Genomic DNA, 25,430 nt, shown 5'->3' with positions numbered 1-25,430 from the left:
CTGTCTTGTCCTGGTAATCCCCATCTGTACACAGGCTGAATCCATGCTCCTTCTTCTATGATGTGTTCGGGACATTTCTGGGTGTGGCCCTCTTTTCTGTGTGTGTGTGTGTGTGTGTGTGTGTGTGTGGCTGTGGGGTGACATCAGGATTTCGGCTGAGCATTTGTAGCTAACTATCTTGGCGCAGATGTGGGTACGGCATTTAGCTTAATACAGTGCGCAACTCCAGAGCGTAGACACAGTCTAGGTTTATATTGGAAACGGTTAAAAATGAACATTCCCCGTGGCTGTGAGTATTTGGTGGCATTCAAGTGGCTTTTGGTGACAGCTCGGAGGAGTGGAAGCTTGTGAAACACAATGCAGTGGGGGGCTGGCGATTAGCAGCAGGCCGTGGTGTGATTAATTAGTCAGCAGCTCATGGTAATTAGGCACAAGCTTCAGTCAGTACTGTGTCAGTTACCTGCTGTGAGCCGGGTGCCTGTGGGAAAGGGTCCCTCGTTCGGCTTCGGCTGGGCCCTCCGTGCAGGGGCATCACCATTATGCCCCGGTGTTGCCGCTGTAAGATCCATGCAGCTGTTTGGCCCTTAACCCCGCATCGCTCCAGGGCTTAGTCTAATCTAATGTTAGTTGCTCTGGATAAGAGCGTCAGCTAACATGCAGTGCAATGTAAGGTGCCTACAGTTCCTCCCACGGGATAACAGCACAACTTTGTTTCTTTTTCTTTTTTGTGAGTGGGATCTTCAAAGAGGTGTGCCGTGGGACAATGTACTTGATATGGAGTCATCTTTCTTTCATTGTATCAGTGCACATCTTGTCTGTACTTGTATTAGGCCACATAGCTTAGCACAGTTTATTGGTCCAGGTTATGAGCACACATGACAGAAGTATACAGAATATCTTGGTATATCCTAGGCATGTACAGTCACTGAGCATATACTTAGCATATATATAAAAAATTTGGCTCCATGGCATTGGATGGTTGTGACCTTCACCTGTTGTACACAAATTTTTTATATTTGACATAATTCATTGACATAAAAGTACAATTATTACAAAAAGTACATACTTACAAAAAATCTTTTGTAAAATATAAAACATATTTTTACAACTGAACTTATTGTTACAATATTTTTCTTTATAAACCAAGAATGAATCAAGCAGTCATATTCTCAACACCTTTCACTCAATCTCATCCATGCTAGTGATCAATTTCCAATTTATAATTAACAAGAGCCTCATTTCTGCCAGAATTCTTGAACCCATTATGTGAAATATAATAACACAATGGGTTAAATATCCAGTGGTTGAAAAGTGTGCTTTTCCAGCTATTTGGAATGTGAAAAGTGAAAAAAAGCAATGAAATTCAATCATGGTTTCAAAGCTTAGTGATTATTAGGACCATATTTCCTGATATTAAGTAACTGCCAAAAGTTCAAGGACCCGGAAGGAACACTCTCAGGACCGCTCCACTCCAGAATTACAGGTTATCATAACACCCCAAAAGAACAATTCCTACATTTAAAAACAAACCTGCTCTCGATTTTTACAGAAATTATTACATGGTTGAATGCCGTTGGCTTGCCAAACTTAAACTGCTAAAGTCCAAGAAAGACCAGAGCAAGGTACAAATAAATAATACAATTATTCAGACTTCAGACATAAAAACATTACCATTTCAACCGTGCTAGCAGCTATTATCAAAAAGTACAGAAGCACTGCGTCAAAGGTTATGTATAATATGCTCTTATACACGATCGGTTAGATAATAATCAGGTCTTCACTTTAGGAGAAGAAAAAACATTTGTTTAGTTGTTGAGGTTTTCATAACTGCAATTATTTCCTTGGCTTACTTTAGTGCATACTATGAATATTACACACAAAATATTTTTGAACACATTTCAGAATCTGGTTCTTTTTCTGTGTATTAGGTACCGGGCTCAAGAATTTATCCATGTATCGGTGCTCAGAGTAGATAAACACTGCTTTGCCCATGGCTACTTGTGATACAAGAACTGTATCACTCACTTTCTAGTTTGAAAGAATAGGTCATTATTATTCTTCGACAAGCAGACAGTTTTTCACAAATGTCAACGTCATTTATGCATTAGGAAACATGCACATTAATTACATTGTCATTCAAAGAGCTTTTCCAGCCTAAGAATAGAAAAGGATAGCGGAAGAGGATCTCTGACCTACTTGAAAGGAATAGAATAACATAAATGGTAAAATGAAGAGGGAAAAAAAAATGAAAAAATGAACCGCCAAAGAAATATGCTAAAAGCCAAAATTCCATTTCTAATTTAAAGAGACCAGGAAAGTAACTGCAAGAATTCTTGAACCCATTATGTGAAATATAATAACACAATGGGTTAAACTAAACACTCTTTAGTTTAAAAAGTGTGTAAAAAGTGTTGATTTTAGATAAGCATCCCTGGGGAAATAATGTAATGATGATGTAGTAATTATGCATTGTTTTGAAAAATCAATGCTGATAATTAGAGCTGGACTTCATGTTGTAATGCTGGTGGCCATGCCCAAGTCAGAAATTTGATTGAAATAAAAACAAAAATAAAAAACAAGAAGTGTACTAGGAAGATAAATCAGACAGTGGAGAAGGACAAGGCTGAAGAGCCAGTTACTTTTTTGAGCCTGCTAGTCAACCAAAGGATTGTAAACTCAAGTTCAATTTTATTCAATTGAATTGAATCCAGTTGTATTTGTATGCTGCTTTTCACAGAGTGCTGTCACAAGGACGCATTACAGAGTAACAAACAGCCAAGGAGGAGGAGAATTGACAAGGGGGCCCAGGATATGGTTTGAGAGGTATGGCAAGAGACGGTAATGACACGGTCGCTGTGGTACTAGCTGAGGTTAACCGGCTATACATCTCAGCTATACAGCCGAAGCTACTTTATAAACTGTTTTTCCAGCAACTTCCCGCATTCAGAACTGCCTTTCTCGGTCACATGGTAGATAATCATAATTGTAGCTTTCAGTAGCCTGTCCATTTTCATATTTTCATAGCCGTTTCATTGATTCTGAATGTGCAGCATGGTCTGTTGGCTAATTGGTCTGCTGGACTGACTAACCTCCTATGCCCCAGTTTCTCTTATTTTCCACCCTTCCTGCCATCTTCTTCATGGGTCCAGTATTGTACATTTAAATATAACCTGATCATTGCCCTGTAATAATGACCTATCATGACAGAGTTGTTGGACTGAAAATGTACTCTTGTAAACAGTCTGATTCATCAAATGAATCAAATAAATAAAACAAAATTAAATTAAATGGACTACACTGACCCTCCCAGTTTACAATCTTTAGCTTTAGCTAAGAACATGACTTTCACGACTTCATCCATAGCAAAAGGTTTATATCAAGCACAACTTTTCTGGTTTATCCATGACACTTACGCTACTATTTTTGCACCTGGGGGTAAGTAGGTGTAATGTTGAGAAGAATATCTATGCTGAATTTCTTGGCTGTAAGTTCTCGTTATTCTGCAGTGACACAACAAAGTGGCCAGAGATCAAATTAAAAATAAGAGGTAAAACAGAGCTTCCCAGAAATTGAAAGGGGATTTTTTTGGTTCTTCTTTTCAGTCACTGTGTCTTTTTCCACATGAAACAAAACAAAACCCAGTTGGTCGACTCCCTCCCACTCCGGTGATGTGGGCAAACATACAGTATTGCTAAAAATCAACTGTTATTTAAACAGAACAAGTGAAGCGCTTTAGAAATCTTGAGTGATTCATAACATTCGACATCCCCTGAGCAATGATGCGCTTTCCATGATTAACAGCTTGTGTACCTAGCAGCTCTCTTCTAGAATGCCATCGCAGTGACATTGCAATATGACAAATCCCTCACTTACACAGGGTGAGCATAATCACGCGGCATCTGTAAATAAAAGATTCACAGATTTCTGATGTCACTCTGATGTCAGATCTGACATTTCATATCGTACAAGATATGATTTAGTCCCATTGTTAAGCTCTGGTGCCTTTTTTGGAATATGCGATAATGCCTTGAAAGTGGCTTATTGGTGTCTGCCCCGTGCTAAGATTACGGGCGGTGTGATGATGCAACATACCTGTTCCGGAGAGGTGATGCGTTCCATGTGCCTCTGACACTGTAAGTGAAGTGACCATGTCATGCCCAAAAAGCAGCCTGATTATAGTCATCTTCCGCTTCTTTTATTTTGGTGCTTTTAATGATCATTTTCACCTGCTAAACTCACAAAAAAAAGCCATACAATCTCAGTAGACTCTTTAGGTTTCAAGTAAGCAAGTTTAAATCTTAAACAGTTTAATACAAATAAGATGTATTACTGTACATTTTGTTTTTTCTAAATGGCTGATGAAATAGAAAATATGTAATATGTAATTCATTTAAAATAATTTTCATAAATAAACTATGTATATGAATGAATAATGAGGGGTAATCTGAATTTTATGAAAAAGATTTTTCAAAGAACCCCTGAGGATCTTGACTGAGGGTATTACTGTCAAATCTCCCTTTAAATTGTATTTTTAATGGGATCACTCAGATTATGGAAACTTAAACGTCTGCCTGTCTGGCTTTTCATGAAATCTGGCTTTGTGTAAATGTTGTTAATGAGAATGATAAGAGTTGGCAGAGGCCTAGTTTAGTTCTCTACTGTGTGCTGTTGTGAGCTCCTTAACCAGCATCGGGATACTAGGTTCAGGGAAGTTGTGGGATTGGACAGGCGGCCGAATGAGCCAGCTGTTCCGGAAGGTCCTCTTTCTGTTCCTGCTGAACTCCTCGGGCCACAGCTCTCGGATAAATGGGGAGTGTACCGCGAAGTGGCACTCGCTGATTGTGACAGAGGGGAATACAGTTTTTCGTCAGGTCATTGTGAAATTTCCCCTTTGCCCAGGGGGTTTGAGCTGAAGACTTTCACTTTCATCATGAATGGAATCCTCTCCCGGTGTTTTACAGGAAGCCCTGGTGTATTTGCCCTCTGCACCCTCCTGTGTGGGTGAAAATAGCTCTGTTATGTCGTCTTCATTTCAGGCCCATTGAGGAAAGCTTGGCGACTCGGTGATTAAAAGAAAAAAGAAAAGTCAAAGAGAAGAAAATGTAATTAAACTGTACGCCCATAAAACGCTCATATGCCCTGTAGGTTGTACCGGCTGTTGATATTTGGCAGTTCACCAGGTACTTTTACGAGTCAGCTTTTCATGCTTTTTGCACAAGGGACTAACACTGTGCTCTGATCTTTGCAGCTGGTGCTGATGGGAGTAGTGTAATGTTGCAGCGCTCAGTGTGAACTGAGAGTAGTCACGCTTGGCACTGTGGGTGGACAAAAGCTCTATTCAGTCAAGTACCACATACATCCTCATCAGCAATGTCAATGTTCACATCACAATCAGTTATAGTCCAAGTGAAAAGTCATATTTTTGTGTAATTTCAATGGATTATTTAAAATAGCAGGCATGTGTGATTTTTCCACTTTTCCTCGAAACTAAAATGCTGCCAGACTATAATAATGCTATATAATGCTACCTAGTAATCAGTGAAGATCACTGATATTGTGAAAATGAGAGTGCTTATTAACAACAATACAAACTGCAATATCTGGTGATGGTATGTGCATACCACTGCATTTGTGCTGGAGGCAGTCAGATCCTTATGGCTTCAAGTCAATCTACTCCCATAACTAATAAATGTAAGGTATGTGTATACTTTGAATTCTAAAAAAATAAATATTTTTCATGGCCCATAGATTAAAACAGTGCGGCATCAAATTAAGAAAGTAATATGATTTGCCAGCAATATTGCTTAAATGGGTGAATAATAAATTAATAATCATTTAACTTGACCTACTTTTTAGCCAAACATTTTCTAAGAGTTCATTTCAAAAGGTTCAAATAAATAGTGAAGTCTTTACCTGCTGGCATGAAACAGGGGACAGAGGGAAAGGTGTGTGGGAGGGGTTGTAGGAGGGTTACATAGCAACTTGCTAGGAGACAGGAAAGGCTTTCGGACAGAGAGCCGTGTATGTTGCACATTGAACGCAGTTGAATAGGTGTACAATTTATGAATGACTAACCATTGACGTTGGCCACATTCCTATTGGCCACATCCCAAATCAATAGCTTTTTCAAGTAAAATGTCCTTGTTTGATTTTATCCCTTAGACATAGCAAATTAACTCCCTGCCGCTCATGACGGCATGCCACGGACAGTAGCTGAAATGGCAGTTGAGTATACTGGAGCTTTAATGGTCTACATTACCCATACCGACAGACATGGTGAGACACAAACTCTGCACCTTAATCACACTGCTGTAAATATGGCCCACAAATGCACACATGACAGTACATGCCTGTAGGTATGCAGGGCTCAGACATACCTGGCAGGAAACAAGTTATGCGCGATGCTTTGGCCAAGCATTTATCCTCGTATGAACACAGTACCCTTGGCAAAACTTTTGTCATCCTCACAGTCATGTGCTTTTCTTCCTCTTTCTTTAATGCTTTTTTGGCGCTGTTTCTCACCCCCAATTTGGAATGGCCAGTCATTCTGCTACGCCCATCTCAACTTCTGTTCTCCGTTTGGTTTCTTTGAAAGAAATCTTCTTGTCTTGTCATGTTTTTTTATTTTCACAAGCTGGTCTCGGAGTGCATGGATACAAGCCTACATTCCGCACTCCTGTGGAGTTCATACTTCACCAGCTGATAAATTTAATATACAGGTTCTAGTATATATGCAGGGGCGACATTGGCTCTGGCAGTAAGAGCAGTCGTTCGATCGTGCAAGTTCGATCCCGCCCTGGGTGTGTCGAAGTGTCCCTGAGCAAGACGCCTAACCCCTAAATGCTCCTGATGAGCTGGTTGGTAACTTGTTGGTGTGTGAGTGTGTATGAATGGGTGAATGAGAAGCAACAATTGTACAGCACTTTTATATAGGCGCTGTATAAATGCCAACCGTTTAGTATATATTTATTTAAAGCTTACTAGAAAATGCATAGTGCTGTGTAGGGTACATTGGTGTTGAGTTGTGGGTTTGTCCTTTTGAGTACCCCGCTTCCTGGAGAAGTTGCAAAGCAAACTGGGGAAAAGCCCTTTGAATTTAATCAGAAAGCAGATGGAGACCAAAGGCTGTTTGAAATGCACCGAAAATTAAGCACCGACAGAGTAGGTCTGTTTACACAGTAAACAGGGGAATTCATAAACACTGACTGGGAAGAATATATGGCAGAAAGTGGAAGCATTAATATAATAACCTAATCATCAATCCGTCAGTAATCAGATGTCTGCATGCATTTGCCTTTGATCCCTTCTTGTCCAAGTCAGTTTCCCCGCACAATACAACATAGCCTCGTTTCAAAAAGAGTTCCTCCTCACCCACTCTCCCCAAATCATTAACTGATGCCACAGCCAACAAAACACACCCAAACCCGCCCTGAGCAAACAGTTTTTGGAATTACATCTCTTGCTCAAGATTACTACAGAATGTTTAACTGACTGGATCCTGAACCTGTGCGGTTTTAGATCTGTACAAGGGCTTTCCTTCTGAGACAAAACCAGACAGCGACTGTTATATTCGCCAATGACCTCTTTTAGGCATCAAGTGTTCACCTCATTTACCCTTTCATGATATCACTTATTATGAAATAATTTGGAAGGGTAAACGGTGTAGTAGAAATTTGGTGCAAACTACGCACACTTACTTTTCTTCTGAATAGTGTTGACCTAATGTAGTCACACAAAATGGTGGAGGCCCACCCTCATATGCAGATGAAAAGTCTTCAACACATCCATCTTTTATGTCTGCATAAAAAAGTGTGTGTTTATTTTTATGACACATAAGAGCAGAAATGTAATATAAGACAGGGTTCAGTGAAAAGGTTTATATTCACACTTGCCCAACTGGGCAACAAACGAAATTTATGCTTGCCCAAATATAAGAATGGTTACCCATTGCATTATAGTTATTTTGCTGATCCCCCCTGGAGCAATGTGGGGCTAAGGGCATTGCTTAAGGGCATTGCTCAAGGGCCCAACAACTGCATGGATGTTATTGTGAACCACCAACCTTCGGGATCCCAGTCATGTACCTTAGCTATTAGGCTACAGGACATGAAACATGAAACAGAACAAGGAATACGTGACTGCAGATTCTAAGAATCCTGTCCTAATGGACTGAACACTTGTACATAATGTGGCACATTTTCTCTGTGATGCTAGGTTAAATGATAGTGTTCACATTCAGATGCACATATCTTCCCCCTCTTACCTACCTCTGTTGATTCTTCCTGCAATTAGTTGAGTGCAGAATTGGGCGAGATTGGATGACAGTTATTGACCCACAATCCTTTATACTCTTGCGTGGGCTGGGGAGGTAGGCAGAAGTAGGGAATTAGTCATTCCCTATAGCTTATAATAAACCAGGAATACACAACAGACAAAGGGTCAAACTTTAGGAAAATATAATTTGGAAATCTGTGCTCCAAAAAGGTAATATGATGCATTTCTGAAAGGAATATTCTGTGGAATCTGATTTTCATGCCGACAATCGAACACGTTGCTTACCAAAAACCTAAAAAGTGTCCATGATGTATATGTACTTCAGTAAGGCAGTTTCTCTGTAATCAACATACATAGGTCATATTTTTAAGGGCATTAATTAAGCATAGGTTAGCGTTATTTGTAAAAAAAAACCCAGCCTTATTATTAATAATATTATTATACTATAATTAATAGTTTTATGTTTTGAAAACACTACTATTGCATGTTATAAAGTTTGTCATTTCTGTGATTTACAAAACTTATTGTTTAAGTGACACCCACTTCAGGTTTGTGAATACAGATACAGATACATTTCTTTTTTGAACAGATACAGATAGAGATGGCGTCGTCTCTGCACACCCCTACGTGATTTCATTTGCCATTTTGCTTGTGCCACACCATCTGTCAGGTTTTCACATTTTGCCGCATATCTAACAACAGACCTTCAAAGGTTCTCTCCTTAATTTATGTAAATATGTAGCCTGTGTGAAACCATTCGGTTATTTATAAATCCTAGTAAGTTTAGTTCAGTACAACCTTTATCCTAATGCAATGGGCACTACATGTTCTTCCTTGAGTAAATTCCTGCACCCTGGTGATTTCCTTGTCATTTGTGATTGTTGGAAGGGCAAACTCATTTCATGTTTTAAATGTGACACAGTGGAATTCCCTGTGACTCCTGTTTCTGGATCGGCTGCAGCATCTGGCTTTCACTTTCAGAACTACGTACATTCATTCCATGTGCTTAACTGAAAGCCTCAGCCTTCTTTACTGGAAAGCTCTGAAGGCTGTCTGTGGGTGGCATTCACTAGTTTTGGTCATAAATCAAGGGACAACTTTTCTGTTGCAATCAACAATGAAGATTTACATGAACATTTAGGATGTTTTTGTGTTTGTATTTGTGTTTGCTTATCACGATGCCACATGTGCTCAACTTGTTATTTTGCTTACTTTTGAAACCTGTCTCTATACTTTCAACCTTCTAATTTTTCACAATGACTCTAAAATTAGATTATAGATTATATTAGATCTGAAGGTTTTATTTTTCTTTCATCTGTCTTTAATGTGGTAACCTTTTGAACAATATATGACCTGCCTTAACCAAAAAAATGAAACTGAATATTTTTCACAGGCCTTCACAAGAGTATTTGTTTGTGATGTTATGAAATTTAGAAGAATGTTCTGGCTATTGACAGCTTCTCGTCTCCTCCAGAAGCAGTTTGACAAGGTTTTGATATGAATGGGTGTGGTAACTTACCCTTGCCAATGCATACCTATGGGAAACCAAACAACCACTGAGATGTAGCCAAAAATACGAGAAGATCTTTGTGTTCAATTTGTGCCAGTTCTCATGCTGCATGCCTATTCAGGGTTTGGTCTTTCAGGCTGGCTATATAACCCTGCTGTAAAATTCAGCTATGCCAGCTTGACCGGCTTGAAAATTGAGCTTATTCAATCATAAGCTGATCTGTCTAGGTATGAGCTAGGTATGGTAGCTTGTCAACCAGCTGTTTCAAAATATACTGTAGCTTGACCTAGTCAAGCCATGGCGAGCTGGGAGCTGGTCTGAACTGGTCAACCAACTGAACCAGGTTGAGCTGGGAGCTGGCCTGAACTGGTCAACCAGCTAAACCATGTTGAGCTGGGAGCTGGTCTGAACTGGTCAACCAGCTAAACCATGTTGAGCTGGGAGCTGGTCTGAACTGGTCAACCAGCTAAACCATTTGCTTGAGTAAGGTGCCAGAGGTTTTGGTTGAGGAGTGTAATAAATAAATCTAATAAATACCTATATATAAGTAATCTTGTTTAAGGGCACCTGCTAAGAACCAGAATAATTTGCTGTGTTACATTTGGCAAGCAGAACTGTTTTGCACGTCAAAGTGGTTATACAGCATATCCAAATAGTCAAAGATATTGTCACTTCCATTTTTCCAATGGGGCTGCAACTAGTATATGCTTATCCCTTAAAACTGTTATCAATTACAGTCAGGTCTTATGGTTTCTTTCCTGTGCCTTTTTTATTTGGGAATTATTTAATACTGGGGATGAAAGAGTCTGCTTCTTTTAACCTTTTTGTACGAGTCAAAAAAATTGCTTACCCCCTAAAAACAAAAAAGCAAACAAAAACATTAGCGATGTGAGAAACATTACATACGTTTTGAGTGTGCTGTATATGTAATATAGTATAAATCTTATGACCGGAAAGTATTTGTTCATCTTTCAAGAATTGGTTCCACATCTGGTCATTACTTTGAACAATCAAAAACCACTGGAGACTAAAATTTTCTGAAAAGAAGTTTCACATCTCTCTGAGTGCTAGAGAAATATAGCATTCTTTCTTCTCCAGGTGGAAATAGTGTGAGTTATGTACAATTACATGGATCTTCTAAGCAGTATTTTCCAGAGCAAGTTAAGACTACTCAGACAGTGCAGGCCGTAAGTATTTAAACAGAACATGAATATGAGGTTACAGTGCAGACGCTCATCTGCAATTTGAGGGTAATATTGAACTACAGTTGTCATCTATCTTATTTGCCATAGGACTAGTAACTCCGGTTATTTCGAGAGATTACAGCAGGAATGCAAAATCCTTCCATCAGGACAGTACTTTATTTAATTTTGTTTTCTTTATTATGTTGAAGGTGAATTTTAAATCTTTGTGGGGGTTATTCTGGCATGGCAGCCATTTTTTCACACGTTTTTTTTTTTTTGGCGGGGGGTTGGAGTTTTTCGCACATTACATTAACCATTTCCATTACCCATGTTGCTTAAGAGTTGCCGGTTCGATCCCACCCTGGGTGTGTTGAAGTGTCCCGGAGCAAGACACCTAACCTCCAACTGTTCCTGACAAACTGGTTGGTGCCTTGCATGGCAGCCAATTGCTGTTGGTGTGTGAGTGCGGGTGTGAATGGGTGAATGAGAAGCATCAATTGTGCAGCGCTTTGAATAAAGGCGCTATATAATTGCAGACCATTTACCTGTTCTATTTTCCTTATTTCCTGTTCTGGGGGCATATCACAAAGCACGACTACTGAGTTAGTTGGATAAGTTCATCAAGTACAACCCAGAACAGCTGTTTTTACTTTACTGTTTTACAGTCCATGTTCCAGGTTTGGAAGGGTTCCAGGTTTTACTCTGTGAACGTATCCAATTCTGTAATCCTGCTTTGTGATATACCCCCCTGGTCTTATTTCTCGTAACAATGTTTACAAACATCTGAGATAGTTTTTCATCATTTTATTAATCCTATACTGTTTACTAAGCCTAAGGTTAAGTCTGTAAAGCACAGGTAAATGGCCTTTAGCCATGGAGTCTGAGGAGGACCTTTCATATACAGCTTTAACATGCAGTACATAAGCATAGTCCGGATTCAATCTGAGACAGTGGGCCTCATGAATATACCACAGCATTCATCAAAAGTTTACCAATGTGCGGCAACGCTGCACACTTTACATTTACGCCTCACATGCATTTGTGATTACCCTCATCGTCCATTTTTAGTTTATGTTTTGTGCGGCACATGCTCCACTTGTTCCAATTGGATACTCTCTTGTCTGATTATTTCATTATTTACACTCAAGGTTTTTCCACTTCATTTATGGCCATTCTAAGTTACCAGGCCTGGGTCAAGTATGTCATTTTCTTTTTCGATTCAAATATTAGCATTTTTCTGTGCTCAATTGAACTTGCCTGGTACAATTGTGCCAACCAAGAGGACCGGAAGGATGGCAGTGCTCTTTTTGAGAGTATGTCCTGGGTTTCAATACGCAAAATGTAGAAAAGTATTTGAATCCAAAAGAATGATGTATTTCATCCAGGTTTGTTTCTAACTGGCAGTATAATGAGGGTCACTGTACTACAGATATTACTACTGCGACTACTACGGCCTCTTAGACAACTACTTTTAATAATAAATGTAAGCTGTAGGGTGTGATCTTTTAGTTGATTAAAGTCTGCAAAATGTGCAGTATTTATATTTATATTTCCTGAAGCAAGAGATGTATAGTAGTATACCACCAAATCCGTCCAAATTTTTGGTTATACTTAATTTACAGCCAGCATGTATTCCAAAGAACTGTTAAAAGAGTGACATACAACATACTAACTATAATATGCTTTTGTGTTGACCTATTGAGAAAACAACTTGGACTGTAATTTAAACTTGTTGCACCTCTTTGTGAGGTTGTGTTGTACTGCTTGTGTGCTGTTCTGTCTGCAGTATTTACAGTATAGGCTACCTTGCCAGCAATACATCGTGATTTGCAGGACTACAGTGACGTGATTGAATGATTGATCTGTGAGAGATGGATTTACGTAGCAGATGGTAGAACATTTGCTTGATTATTAATCATTTCGTGTTTTTTGTGGGCTTTATTTTGAATTTTATATTAGCTAATATACCAGGAATATACCACGATGCCTCGACAACATATTCGATTATATCTAGATTTTTTTTTTTTGTAATACCTCTCTGGGGTACATTTGCTGGAGCATTACTGCATTTGCAATAAGTCCAGGTTTGTGATGGAGGATTGAGATCCTTTAAAATGGATGTGCACTTGTGCCAATCCCCACCCCTGATCGACTCCTCCTGCCCACCCTCCACCCACCCTCCCATCGCAAGTGCTAGAAAAGCAGTGATGAAAATACCAACCTTGGCAAAACGGTATTTTATGTTCTTGTCTCGCTCCAAAATACCAATCTGTGCTTGTGTCAGCTGTGTTTGCGCCAGTGCAGGTGTCAAAATTGGCCCACAGACTTCTCTTATTAATTTCTGATTATATTATATGGCTTTAGGAAGTTGGCTTTGAAACAGCCTTCAATGTTCCCCACCCAGAGCTTGATGTAGAAATACTATTTACCTTCCTAGGTACATATAGATTCTAAATCCAGGGATATTTGTGGATATATTCAGGATATATTACAGTAGTTGGGAATACATTGCAGCTATGCTGAGAAATGTGTTGAGCCTTTCATGACAGAAACAAAAATCAGTTTTTGAAACCTACCATTTATTGTTCATTTTGAAAGCTCAATCAAACAGTTAACAATTAACAGGACTGCATATTATTTAAAAGCAAAACAATCAGTATTTAAAAAATAAACAATTGAACAAAGCCAGGCAAGTTACCCTTGAGTCATCATTTTCTGTCACTTCTAGAACAAATTAAATGTGGGTTTTTTGGATCTGTTTTCAGCAGGACGTTTTTGATCTATTTTATGAAGGGAATTTATATGCAAATCTCACAGGTAGATACTTCGTCCCTCTTTCCACATCATCAAGAAACATTTGATTTTAACACTGATATTCAACATGGGCTTCATGTGACACACTACCCAGAATTCAGCACAATGTGCAAAAATGAATACGTTTGGTCTCAGGAAAATATTTCACTTGCAAGATGGAACAAGTACCGAAAATAAGCTGTTTAATCTTTCAAAAATATTTTTTGTTTTACAAACAAAGGTAATTGATCAAATTGATCATGTTTTTAAAGCATGTGAATACAACAAATTTGATTGGCCAAATTAAAAACTAGAATCTCCAAAATGAATACCCTACCTCTGTATCCTACGGAAATTAACTGCTTGTAATTTTAGCAAAACCTAAAAACTGAAAAGATTATTTGACCCGACTACAGCTTCAGAAAAAAGTATTTTCAATACTGTACAAAGCTACACCTTTGTGGTTCTGGAAAAAAAACACTTGCTATTTGCATCAGAATTTCTTATTTGTGTTTATGGCAGTGATACAGTGAGTGAATTCTGTACCATCTACATGAAAGTTTTACTGTTACTGAGACGTAATACTTTGCTGTTTACAAGCGTTTTCAAACCGGTGTACATATGTATGGCTTTTCATCATAGTAAAAGCATCATTCTGTTTTGGCTTCAAAATAAGCGGAGACCGTCCTTGATCTATTATGTGAAGACAGTAGTATTTCACCTGAAAGAAGTGCCCAAGAACTTCTGGTGTCTGAAGGAACATTTAAAAATGAAATGGCCAGTTTAATCCATCCTCATTAAATCATTCAGAAATTCTGGAAAATTGCATGACTACTGCACTCACACTGAACTTTTCAATTTGTTTGTACAAAAATAGAATTGTTAGTCAACATCAAAAGCCTTATGCAAGTTTCCAAAAATAAATATATCCTAAGCAAGATTCATTTTCAAAATCTATTCAAAGTAATCCTGTTATGTTTGCAAAGATTAATTTGAACATATGAATATAGATATGTATAAATAACATCTATAGGTATGATATGGAATAAATATTTAAGGATTCAGTACACCAAAAATTGAATGCAATGCTCATACAAATGTGTATATTTTCTGAAAACTATGTTGTGTCAACATATGCATCATATGCATGAGTATTCATCCAGTATCCAGTCAGAGTTCCGGACTGTTCTATTTTAGATGATAATGAACATGGATGAAGGCTGGATTAATTTTACTCAAATCAAACAGTATCCTGCCGTCAGTTTATTGGAAACAACCCCCTCCCCCACCCAGAAATAAATGGCCCTCATGTCTACAGTCCTGAAGACACTGTAGTTTCATATTCTAATATTCTGTACACAGTCCATGCTCAGACAAAAAATAAATATTAGGTATCATTTAATGTTTTGATTTATGTGCAATATTATTCTCAAAATAATATGTCAAGACATTTGGAATTCAACTTTTACACTTTTTACACGTACAACATAAATATTAGAGGATTTTTGCATAAATAGATCGTTCCAAAAAATCAAAAAACAGAACAGTACAAACAAGATACTATTGATCAAAAGCCCTTGTCGCAGTCTCATGCCAGTCTCGGTTGGTCCCGCGGTTGTTTCCCACATTTACAAGCAGCCTTATTCATCGTTTAAATACCTGGACAGTGTGCAAATTGAACACAGCATGTTAAATAAAGTTGATGCCATCCAAAATGACAGCCTGACAGTTTTGTTCAATGTTAACAAAACATTAAAACACAAGGTTAAGACACAGAACGCAGTATTAACCGTTTGTAAATACGCTTCTCCTAGGCACACTTATGGGAAATGCAGTGCAAGATCTTTGCCTTGGAATGCAGAAGAATCTTTTAAGCCCACTCAGGCTCAATAACACACAACCGTCAAAAGTAGTCTGTTATAATAAACTGGTCGCTTTACCTTTCAGAATATCATACACCATGTAGCTTTGTGTTGGATCCGATTATACTTACCTAAGTTATTAAATAATAAACACAGACAAATTGTCCACACTTAAATTGAGTATTTAAAAAATGTTCTCATTTCATATTGTCATTTTTTCCATATATATCTCACAATAAGAAGCAAAAACAAACAATATATTCCAAAATACTGTAAAGATGTGACTCAAACAAGTAAATCTGCACTTGTAACTACATCACAACACGCTCAAATATATCAAGTTCAATGATGTGGGGACACTTGACTAGATAATGGTTTTAACTTTGAAATATATTTTATCCGAGACAACTACAGGAATAAACTCATGGCCCGTAAGTGCCACATATGACCTACTTAGAACAAAAGTCACGTTACACAGAACTTCAAATTCACATTATATCGCTCATCCTCATTACATAATATTTTACTGGAGTGCTTGTAAAGCAGAATAATTTTCCCTTCTCTGTCTTGCTTTCCTTAAAGGTGCATGTTCATGAAATAAATCACTATTTTGAAACAAAAGGTAATAATTTCCCCCTTTGGAATCCAATGAGATTTAATTCCAGAAGCTCCAAAGTGCAGATTCCCTTTTTAAAATTTTTTTTAAAATGAAGCCCAGATTTTTATCCCCATCCCAAATACATCCATTGCGATACTCTGAAATGCCTGTCCACACTTCAGCCTGTAGCCGATTCCCTTTTCTGTCTTTGACTGGATCCAAACAAAGCCCTATCACGTGTCGCACTTTTAAAGTTGTTTCCCTTCTTGTCGCAGAGAGCGTAGGATGAACGCAAAGGAGCTATAGTAACAATCTGAATTATGTGGCCGTCCATTCTGAGAGCACGGAGAAGCCAATCTGTGGTACATTTGTCAAAAACAGACGTCCGATGTCTTATGTCCAAAGTTTGTCGTTGGCTCATGTGGAAAATTTGGGGGTGTTAAAAGTCAGGAAAACAGGGTTTCTCCTCACCTCCCCTCTTCCATACCTCAGCTGCCATGGTAATAATAATAATCATTATTATTATTTTCTGATAATTGCTCAACGGCGCTGACTCAAACGGCAATGGCAAAGCCACCTCTTCATTCAAGTTCAGCAGCTGGTGCTCTCCCCGCTCTTGGCCATGGTGGCTGAACTCACTGCTATCTGGCACCCATTGGTGACATGATTCATGACTTTCTGCTTGAGCTGCACCACCTGCTCACGCAGAATGCTGGCTGTGGAGGCCAGGTCAGAGTTCTGCGTCTTCAGCACCTTCACCTTCTCCTCCAGGCGCGAGATCCTCTCCAGCTTCCTCTTGCGACACTTGGACGCGGCGATGCGATTCCTCAGCTTCTTCCTCTCCGCCTTGATCCGCTCCTGGGTGTCCAGGTCGATGGGCGAGAGGGAGGGAGGCGAGCTGCTGGGGTCCCCCGGCGGGTGGGGCACCTCCGGGACCGTCTGCGGGGCGTCCAGGCCGCGGCCCTGGGAGTGGGGTCTTTGCCCCTGCCCGCCCAGACCCGAGGCGTGGCCGGTGGCCGTGTAAGGCAGCTGGCCGCCGGCGTAGGATGCGGATACGCTGATCTGGTTGGGGTTGTAGCTGTTGAGATTAGTGTAGATGGGTATATCTCCACTCGACATGAGACTCCTCTGGTACTGACCTTGAAGGGTGGATGACGGGGACATGGGCACCCCCATGAGTTGATTCTGTTTATGAAGATCGGCCAGGGCTTTGACAAAGCCGTCTGCGAAGCCCTCTTGCTCATTAGTGGCCTGGTTCCTGTACATGAAGGGACCCCCTGTGGAACTGGGCGCCGGGCTGGTTGTCACCAGACCGTGGTTAGACTGGATTATGAGGTGCTCCAAATCGGGGGACGCCAGCTTCATCAGGTTCATGTCAGTTGGAGGCATTAAAGAGCTGTTTGTGTTGCTGTTGATTCCCAGGTTATTGGGGTTAATGTTGCCATTGGCTCCAGGCTGCTCATGGAGTTTTAGAGTTGAGGTGCCTCCCATTGCGCTTTGGAAATGGTGGCCTGCCATGTTTTTTTTGCTCATCATCTTGTGGCTTTGGTACCTTTCATAATCTGAAATTTGTCCAAAATTGGGAAGTCTTGGCGTGTCATCGTGATAGAAAGGGGTCTCCATCTTACCCGTCATTGACACTGTGATGCAATATCTTCATAATCTGATTAGACTGGATCAGGTGCATGAGATTTTCCACAAAGGCATTATCAGCTGGAGCATAGTTGTTATGTATCTCAAATTTAACACCTGTTAAGAAAACGAAATATCACATTTCAAATACTGTGACCGAATTAATATGAATAGCATCAAAATGATATAACGAATCAAGCTACAGCCGATCTGAGTTCATTGTCACCTGCCTAACACACAGAGCAACAAGCTTCCAAATGACTCCTCGCGACCTTCTACAATCGCAGATACTCACGCACGTACTCGCTTTACGATTTTCGTCACACTGATTAGGCGACAACTGTTCATAAGTCTCCTTGTCAAACCATACGTGCGCACATAACCTACATACTGTACATACATACAAACCAGGATTCTTTAATGTTTTCATGATGTACGATACCGGTCTGGCAGTTGTTCCATAATAATTGATTTCTTCAAGTTAAATGTAACCTATATTTATTCATAAAAATACTTCAAGAACACTGGTTTATTAGGCTACTGTTAAAATAGTTGGTTATTTTTATTTCCCCAACCAGCATATATGGGTGCTTTTGATTTCCGACGATAATAGTGTCTATATGAGTAGGCGATCGGCTACTATAAAGAAATAAACAATTTTATCGACGTAGCGTTTTACAATTTACTTAAGCGTAGGCTACTTACAGTGAACGTCGAATCGGGGTAGGCTTTTGACAGATAGGATATTGGAAATCCCGGGTAATACTCAAATAAAAGGACAGTTTATGTTTCTTGCTCTTGAGAAATAACCTTCCCGTAGAAAATCCAGTGACTCAACGGTTCTCCGTGGCTTTGATTAGTCAGACTGATGAAATATGACATGAAATACCATCCATCGTAGACATATTACCCACGCAGGCTGTGAGCCGGCTCCGCATCCACTATCCTCTTTAAAAAGAATTTGATATCCGTACCACGGCCAGAAGTGCTTTGGCTGAAAGCAATGTGATGTTTGAATAATCCAGCTCTCTTTCCGTATATCTTTCCCTATTAGAAATGCCAAACGCGTTTGCTACACAAAGCTAAACAGAAGTAGCGTGGAAGTCTATCCGTTCGCTCTGTTCGCTTCTTCGTCTGCCCTCGCTGGCAGTTAGACTGTGGGACTTTTTGCTTGTCTGATTACTAATAACACACACCCTTTTCTCTAGTTCCTGAAACTACCCAGTGTCGATGTCACACATTTACTGACGCCTCCCCCGTCTCCTCACCCCACTAAGGTTTCCCCTAATCGTCGGTCATTTGACGTTCGTCTGATGAGGTCTGTTATTGTAAACTGTGTATTTACAGTATACGGTTCAAATCGAAACTTTTGTGTGTATGTAGTAGCCGCCACAAAAAGGAGGAGGTCGCTGTCCCTCGGCAAAGTGGCGAAACTAACGCGCCGTTACAAAAGCGAAAGCAAAGTAATGGACAGCTCTGACAGGTAAGACGACATGTATAGGCGTAGCCTCCACTTGCCCTGTTCACATGATTCAGTTGACACATACAGTTGACAGAGCTCAGTTGACAACTTTGACCGGTAACAAAGAACATGTATAGGCGTACACTGGACATTTAGTTGACGGATATAGGTCACATACAGATCAGATAGAAGTACTGTGATGAAGTTTTGCAAAACAGTGCACCATTAAATATTTTATTGAAACAATTCACAATTTGAACATTTCCAGAAAAAAAAGTCAACACACTCCGAGGGATAAACAAATGAGGACATATCACTTCATACTTCATCCTTAATGCAACAGATTAAAATATTTGGAATACATTGTAGTCTATTGAGACAGCTAATTGGTACTTATAAATGTTTGCACAAACAGCAACACCAAAAAATGTAAGGAGCATCAACGACTTAGGAAAGCATGCACATCGCTGTTTATTTCACTTCATTGGAGACCCGCATACTACTGTTTAGAATGGTGATTTGCTTTGCACCACTGGCACTTTGTACCCACCATAAAGAGAGGGGCAGTGGGAAACAATGGGAGAAACAATGCAGGCCTGCACAGTTTAGTTAGAATTAATTGTATGAATGATAAATATAAAAAAATGTAATTGAATTAAATAACCAAGTTCAATTGCGAGCGAATGCCATTGTGTGAAGTTAAACAATAGCTACCCTGGTGTAAAAATCCAGCTATGACTAGCTTGAAATACCAGCTACCTGCTGTTTCAAAACATAAACCAGGTTGAGTAGAGCTGGTCTAGCTGTTTTTTTTCTGCAGGGTAATGTTAGCTGGCTACCATTTGTCAAGTTGGACAGATTAATGTCCTTTTTTATTCAGCAAAATGCGAGCGTTTCCACAGTTAATGAGCTATGTCAATAAAACGACAGTGTACATTCTGTTGGTCCCTTGTGAAGTATGTATAGTATATATAGATGATGAAACACGAGTGCAGATGCCAAAGGGTACTGTGTAGCCTTTGTCTTTTCACAAATCGCATGGCCAACACTGTAATTTAAATTAAAATAAAATATTTATGGTTTATGGTTTATTAGTTTAGAGCTTGGAGTCATCCTTCAAAAGCATTGGAGCGAGCTGTGTGGTTCAGATAGAATAACACACGCTTTCAGAGTGATCCAAAGTGATTTGCCTTTATTTGTAACAACAAGATCAGATTGAATTGAATGGGAAACAGTGAGGGAAACCCATATATGAGAACATAAAACTGCATGACGGTGGCCAACTTAAAACACAGTACACAAACAACTTGGTTACGCTGAGGATGTTCCACAAAAACAGCATACACGTTTCTAACATGAAATGACCATCATTAATACCAAAGCGAAAACAGTCAATGAAACGAAACAGTGAACGCAGTGTAGTCTGGGAGTGATGCAGAACAGCACTCTGCCGAAGCTGCACAGCTCCCGCCAGCGTGTCTCGCGTCCCCGGCGACTTAACCGCTCCCAACAACAAAGTCCGTTAAAGGTCGCGGTGACCGCCTCCTCTGACGTAGTGCCGTCTGGGCCTCCTGCTCAGGCTCACTGTCCTCACTCGCTGGATCAGCCCCGCCAGGCCTGGTTCAGGGTGCTGGACTCGGCTTTCTGGGTGAGTGAGGCTGGTCTGGCAGGCCTTTGTGGTTTGCCAGGGGTGTGGTTCTTTGTGGTTTGCCAGGGGTGTGGTTCTTTGTGGTTTGCCAGTGGTGTGGTTCTTTGTGGTTTGCAGGGGGGGGGGGGGGAGGCCTGTAGCCTCGTGGTTACGGTATATGACATGGGGACACATGGTGTAGACATGATATGATCCTTACATCTGTTGGGCCCTTCACCAAGGTCCTTAACCCCACATTACTCCAGGGGGGATTTGTCTTATCAACTGTAAGTCGCTTTTGACAAAAAGCGTCAGCCAAATAACATAATGTAATGGGTGGTAGAATGGAGTACCAGTATGCTCCCCCTGGCCGAGCGCCTTGGTAAACAGCTGCTCCAGCCTGTGCCCTTCTTCCAGGCAGGACAGAAAACACCACACAAGCTCACCAGGATGAAAACCTTCATCCCTGGCAATGGGTATCATATGCCCACTTCTGGCCCCCAACTCGGCCTGCCAACGGGACGCCGAATCAAGCCATGCGCCCTCACCAGGCATTCTCGAGGGTCCTCGCAGGTTCTCCATTCCAGTGGGCTCCGGTGGGGCCCCAAATACCATATCCACGGGCGTCCCGGTTGTGTCGGTGCAGTGAGGTGACGATGGCTAGCCGTGTGTCGGTTAAACCGCTCCACCGACCCGTCGCTCTGGGAATGAAGGTGTGTGTGGTCCTCGTTTTCTGCACTCCGATCCACTGACACTGCCGCGACACTGCAGCTCTAATGCCACTGAACTTGGTCAGTCTGATGCCTGGTGCTCTGCTCCTGCCAGACTTGCCTCCTGAGGGTGGCGGTCATGCCCCTCTGTGTCGTCCCCTTCTCTCTGGAGGATGAGCACCTCGGGGGGGAAAATAAATACTTTACACCTGCAGACGCTTCAGCCCTGAAGTTCAGCCTCTCACTCCTCCTCTCTGCTCTGCACTACATTTTACGTTGCATTATGGGATGTTTCTAGTGCCATAAAATGTGTGTAATATTCTATTTCTGAATTGACAAAATTAGTATACTATTTAGTAAATAGGGAGCCATTTTGGACTGATTCAAGTCACCTACTGTCCTTTGTAGGTGAATTTCTAGAATAGATACTCTGTTGCTCTTCTGATGTTATCACAACATTTAGCCTGATCTTATCTGATCTTATCCTCACCACAACATGATTTGTTAGAAGCCAGTAGGGGCACTTCATCTTTCTGTTTGTGTTTGTCCATCTTTAGTATTACAAATACTAATTTGCACCATTCGTGCAACTACTAATACCCCAAATCTCCCCCAAAGAATGTTTTTTTCCCCTGAGGAAATGGCTCATTCCTACAGCCAAGATCCTAAAGAACCTCCTGAGCCTGCTTCAGTCAGCTCAAAATTTTAATGGTAGCACTTTTGCTGAAGGAGGTTTGAAGGGAGGGGACCTGCATTTTTCCCAAGTAGCCAGAGCGCAGTAACTGGAACTGAAGCAAAATAAATATTTTCTTCAGACTAGAATCACGCTACTCAACTCCTGGTCCTGGGGGCTGCAGTGTCTGTAGGTATTTGCTCCAACCATGCACTACACCACCTGATTTCACCAATTACCTCTCTTCCTGAACCAAGCAGGTAAAATAATGTGTGAAATCAGGTAGCGCACGGTTGGAGCAAATACCTACAGATGCTGGCCAGGAGTTGAGTAGCCCTGGACTAGAACAACCCATGTAACATACCATATCTCCTTAAACGAGGAGAGAGAATGACATTTGCAAAACGAGGAGCGAGAATGACATTTGCAAAACAGTTGGCGAAGCTACCATTTAACACTGTCCACCAAAATAGTATTAATACTAATTAATTATAATACCAATTATAATTATAATTTATACAAAGTGACTTACAGTTGATTAGACTAAGCCAATCCCCCCCGAGCAATGTGGTGTTAGGGGCCATACGCAAGGGCCAAACAGCTGTGCGGATCTTATTGTGGCTATACCTGGGCTTGAGCTACCAACCTTCCGGGTCCCAGTCATTTTCCTTAGTCACGTGGCTACAGACTGCTCCAAAAAATATAGCAATGCCACCTACGTATCTCCACTGCAAACATGAGGAATGCCCATATATGGACATAACAAAATGGCAAAAACAAGCAACTGGATAATGAATCCCTAAAGGAAAATTTACAAAAATGAACAGATCTCATGAGACAATACATGACTTATGTGCCTTATTTAAAAAAAATTAAAAAAATAAAACTCCTCTGGGATTCGCTCTGTGATTTATCTGGCAGCAGTTACATTTTTGCTGTCATTGCAAATTAGACTTGTGACATTTCTAAACATGAGCAATTTTCACTTGCCATTCACCATGTCAACAAGGAGCACGGTAAGAAATACCAAGATTAAGTTCCACCTTGTTGCCTACTGCTACTGAAGATGCACTAAATATGCTGTTGCTTGTGCCGATTTTACTCATGAATGGCCATACACATTTCTCATCCTGTGTGGATGCTAATCCTACCATTTTCTCATTGATACTAGACATTGTAAGGCTAACAAACAAAAAATTGCTGCAAACAAAAGAACAGTTTTTTTTGGCAGTATTTGATTATTTTCAATACACTGGGGGAGTGGTTGACATTGTATACAAAACTGCTGTACTACAACAGCTGCTGTACACACCCATGCAACCTTATGCCTTATGTGTTCATCTGATTGGCTGTGTTTTCAAGGATCAAACCGGAAGGCTGACTTGCTTTCTTGGGTGTCCCCACAGTGAGGTGCGCAAAGAACCGACTCTTACCTCCTGAGACAATGTCGCCCCATTGATTTACATTGGGAATGCCATTTTTTTAACAATCCTTGGGTAAGTTTATAGTGCCCTTTCTGAAAGTCATCAGGATGATGAAAAATACATGAATATCAGTCCCTCACTTTCTGGTTCCAGTGATAACTGAGCCCTTATGGAATACTACAAACACCCTGGAAGTCTGAAAAGTACTCTTAAAACATGTAAATCTAAACAACCCCTTTCTTTGGCTAAATTTGGAAGAACTTCATTGATGTGATGCAATAAAAAAGGTTTTAGGATATCAATACAGCTTTCATTTTTGAGATTTCACTTATATGTCGTTTAAATGACTTGTGAGGTAGGGCTTGGTGAATCATCCTGTAATGTGGGCTTCATTAATCCCTGCCCCTCTGCCCTTTAGGATGTGTCCGAACAAGGGTAATTTCTGGCAGTACGAAAGGCCTATTATATCGCTCAGGACAATGCCAAAGCCAGAAGCAACAGCACAAATACCCTGGCATACCGGCTAGGGGAGGGCTTTTCAGGACTCCGGTGTTGTTTTTCAGTCTGCACTCGTTAGACCATCTGAAGGTGATTCGCTCCAGGTTATTTTCCAACCTCACTGCAGAGTTGGGCTGAAATGATTATTACGGATCTTTTTTTCAAGGTCAATCAAGATGCCACTGGTGTAAAAAAAATAAGAAAAAAGTATTTAGGTTTTTTGCAGTTCACCTGATAATACTGTACATTAGGTTTTAGCACATCTGGGTAAGGCCCAGCTGCTATGGCCAAGGGTACTGCTACTGGGGCTGAGAATCTGCCAGCCAAACATACACACTTTTTTGTTGAACACGCGTTACATGTTTTGATGGCTACATTTTGAAGTGCGTTTCTTGATTTACAGTACAATAATAAGAACAAGTGGTAATACTCAGTACTAAGCCTCCTATATTTAAAATGTAATTAATTATTGACTTATATAGGTGGTTAAAGGACTTGGACATTATGTTCCCGGACATCAAACATAAATAATGGTTATATCAATTATATTGTTGATACGATGATGCACCGGTTTTCTAGTGATACTGAAACTTCTGAAGTCAATGCATATTACAGGGGATAATTCTGGTGGAAAAGGTTTTTGTCGAAGAAATGAAAATCATATGGTCTGACGTGATACTGTAAATTAAATTTTAAACAGCTGATTATTTTGACACCCTTGCGGAAAGAAAGGTCCTGACTCAACCAGGAAGAACAGATGACATATTTGGAGCAGAAGGGATCAAATTAAAGAAGTCAAAAGGTTAGTTTTGCCCTGTACGTTTTTTTGTTTTTTTACAAATAGCCATTTGAAGTTCAGTATGTTTTTCTAGTGTCTCGTGCTGTCACAACTGTTGCACAAAAATACAATAAAAATCAGTAAAAAAAATTAATTAATACATCGTAAACAACTTGTTGCAGTGGGTGTGCGACTAGGATGCTAGTTGATCACCACTAGGGCCCATATTGGCAGATGTGAAACATCATATAGAGTGACACTATGTCATGACACAGTATATATAGTATTATACTATATGCAGTGACAGCCTGACAATGTTTCGCATGTACAGCTGCAGGTGTAGCTGGGTTCCCTGCCAGTCCCGTCGTTTTGAACATCACTCCGGTGGAAGATAAACAGGGAGAC

The 25,430-nt window shown here is 40.3% G+C and overlaps 1 protein-coding gene across 1 annotated transcript; it reads right to left on the bottom strand.

Annotated features, from left to right (window-relative positions):
• Positions 1–13,526: 13,526 nt before the first annotated feature.
• On the bottom strand, positions 13,527–19,147 carry june (JunE proto-oncogene, AP-1 transcription factor subunit). Its single transcript, XM_061215575.1, has 2 exons — positions 18,559–19,147; positions 13,527–17,970 (listed from the first exon to the last, which is right to left on the bottom strand). Exon 2 carries the CDS (start codon positions 17,854–17,856, stop codon positions 16,813–16,815), a length of 1,044 nt encoding a protein of 347 aa, XP_061071559.1. The 5' UTR covers positions 17,857–17,970; positions 18,559–19,147; the 3' UTR covers positions 13,527–16,812.
• Between the last annotated feature and the right edge of the window lie 6,283 nt (positions 19,148–25,430).

Source organism: Conger conger, chromosome 12 (genome assembly GCF_963514075.1).
Source record: "Conger conger chromosome 12, fConCon1.1, whole genome shotgun sequence".
Classification (NCBI taxonomy): Eukaryota; Metazoa; Chordata; class Actinopteri; order Anguilliformes; family Congridae; genus Conger; species Conger conger.
The sequence above is the reverse complement of the archived record's forward strand: the minus strand, read 5'-3'. Positions and strand labels throughout refer to the sequence as shown.

Coding starts and splice junctions, on each gene's coding strand:
- june (XM_061215575.1), bottom strand. CDS start 17,856: ATGACGGGTAAGATGGAGACCCCTTTCTATCACGATGACACGCCAAGA.